Genomic DNA, 2,217 nt, shown 5'->3' with positions numbered 1-2,217 from the left:
AAGAGATATGCTAACGAGCCATCGGCACAAGCTATGCCATGAGGTAAGAGCCACACCATTATCACTTTTTGAGTTCTTACCATGTGCACAGTAAAGCAATCAAGGCAAACTAGTTTTAAGAAGACGTCAAAAATGAGCCAGCCGGCGCATGGTGCATGTAGTGGTGGCGAGGTAGCTGGGCTGATTGCTTGCGGATTGTTGATCAGAGTCAATGGAGCTAGGGAAGATGGGAGTGGGTAGGAGCTGCCAACGCACTTGGGGAGATGCTATGTTGTGGCACATGTAAGCGAGATAGTGCATATTGTTGCGTATGTTAAGGCAGGGTGCCAAGAGACGCACCAGCAGCTTGTCGGGCCCCGCCTCAAGAAAGCCATGGCAGGAGAAGGGCCCGCATTCGCGGCAGTAGCTTAAAGGGGTTCTCCGGTGACGAGCATTTTTAGGGACGTGTCCCACGACGTGCCATTGCCGGTAGTCCGCTTCGAACCGCAGGAGAGCGAGGTCGGTAGAGCGCAGGGCGAAAAGCACGGAGCCGTCCACACTTGCCATTTTAGGCATGGAGCCATTCTCTCCGAAGGTTTCCTGGGGAAAGAGATGGGGCGCCATCCGCCATTGACCAGTGTCAGGGTTCCACACTTCCCCGGAGTTTTCAAACCGGTCAGAGCAGGCATGGCCCCCGATCGCATACAAGGAGCCCTGTATAACCAGTAGCGCTGCCCCGCTTCGCGGCTTGTGCATATCAGCTGGCAGCGCTTCCCAAGCGAGCGGTTGATCAGCTGAAAAACGGCCGCCGCTGCGAGAATAACGAATTTGCAGGCGCCATGCCTTCTTTGCTGGTCTCGGCCTCCCCCCCGCATTGGTCATTGCTCTGTCAACTCCTCCAACGGCATATAGGCACTGGCTGCTGCCGTCGAAAACCAGCGGCGTTTCATGGCTGATGTAGTGGTTGCCCGTCCTGCCGGAGACTGTAGTCCTCGCCGATTGCCATTGCCTCTGTTGCTGCAAGTCGAAAACGTGCAGGTAGCTTGCCGATCCATCTTGCCGTTGCTCAAGCACCGCTATATTGCTGGTAAGCGCTCCGCTGCCCTGCACCAGGCGAAGGGTATTGCGCATTCGCATCCAGGTTTGATCGTCCGACCTCAAGAGTGAGCTGCCGAGCAGGAGCTGATCGTGTGGCGTGCTGCCACTTGCAGAGCCCGATGTAGTAGTAGTGAAGATGGATATGGCTAAGCTGAGGTCGCGGAACACGGTGCAGGCCACCACGCATTGATTCTCGGTCATCTCTGCATGTCGCTCATCAGCAGGTGTATCCGCATGACGTTCCGCAGGATTTTGATCTCGAGCCGATGATAGCGCGGCCATAATATTGCGCTGTACTAGTTCTCCCAATGTTTCTGATCGTTTTATAATCATTTTGACTTTTCAGTTTCGCTTTCCCAATCCTTCACCCTTCAACTTCTAAGGGTTAGTCCTTCAATTTGTAGTGCTTTATTGGCACTTCCGTAAGGGACTTAGGCCAATGGGGAGTTGAGGAGCAAGGGTGTGTTTTTCAAATGGAGGGCACACTTTTTTCGTGTGCTTTCTTGTGCTGTAGGTGATAGCGAGGTTGCGAGAGGGAGAAAGGGATTGTGTAGAAGCTTGTGCTAAAGTAAATTTTCAAGAATTGTAATTTCTCACTCTTTTCATTGTCTACGTTGTTCAGAGCTGAGATTTACAAGTGTTGATATGGTAGTATTTAAGTCTTCTTTGACTAGGGAGGCAGCATTGTCTCCGCATGCCAAAAAGTGGATTGGGACATCACGGAGGAGCAATAGGACCTCTCCATTGCCAAAATCTCCTCTCGCCCTTCCTTCATCTCCCCTGCTCCTCTGTCTACCACCCCTGCTATCAAAAAATCTAATATCTAACCAACCCAAAGGATTTTTTCATATTAAACTGATCATTTAATGTGGGCGAATAAATGGGAATAAGGGTTAGAATATAAACATGTTCTTATGGATCTCTCTCAACACGGAACCAAGGTTAAAGAGGTCCAAATGAGAGATGGTCTCTTAAAGAGCAATGCTATCTAATGGAGTTTAAAGACCTTAGGGTTAGCTTCATTAAAGACCTTCAAAAGTTAGTGTTGAAAAGTCCTTTGACCTTAGGCAAACTAAAGCTGACCTTGAGATGGGAATCCTACCCAAGCATGATATACTTGTCGTGCTTGTTAACTAAGGT

General features: G+C 50.1%; 1 protein-coding gene across 1 annotated transcript; it reads right to left on the bottom strand.

Annotated features, from left to right (window-relative positions):
- LOC147419371 (uncharacterized) lies at positions 1–1,410 on the bottom strand. Its single transcript, XM_086505804.1, has one exon. It carries the CDS (start codon positions 1,408–1,410, stop codon positions 127–129), a length of 1,284 nt encoding a protein of 427 aa, XP_086361930.1. The 3' UTR covers positions 1–126.
- Between the last annotated feature and the right edge of the window lie 807 nt (positions 1,411–2,217).

Source organism: Adiantum capillus-veneris, chromosome 29 (genome assembly GCF_014529385.1).
Source record: "Adiantum capillus-veneris isolate H3 chromosome 29, ASM1452938v2, whole genome shotgun sequence".
NCBI classification, from domain to species: Eukaryota; Viridiplantae; Streptophyta; class Polypodiopsida; order Polypodiales; family Pteridaceae; genus Adiantum; species Adiantum capillus-veneris.
Note: the sequence above shows the minus strand (reverse complement) of the source record. Positions and strands in the feature narration are given on the sequence as shown.

Excerpts from the sequence above, each read along its gene's own strand:
- LOC147419371 (XM_086505804.1), bottom strand. The coding sequence starts at position 1,410 with ATGATTATAAAACGATCAGAAACATTGGGAGAACTAGTACAGCGCAAT.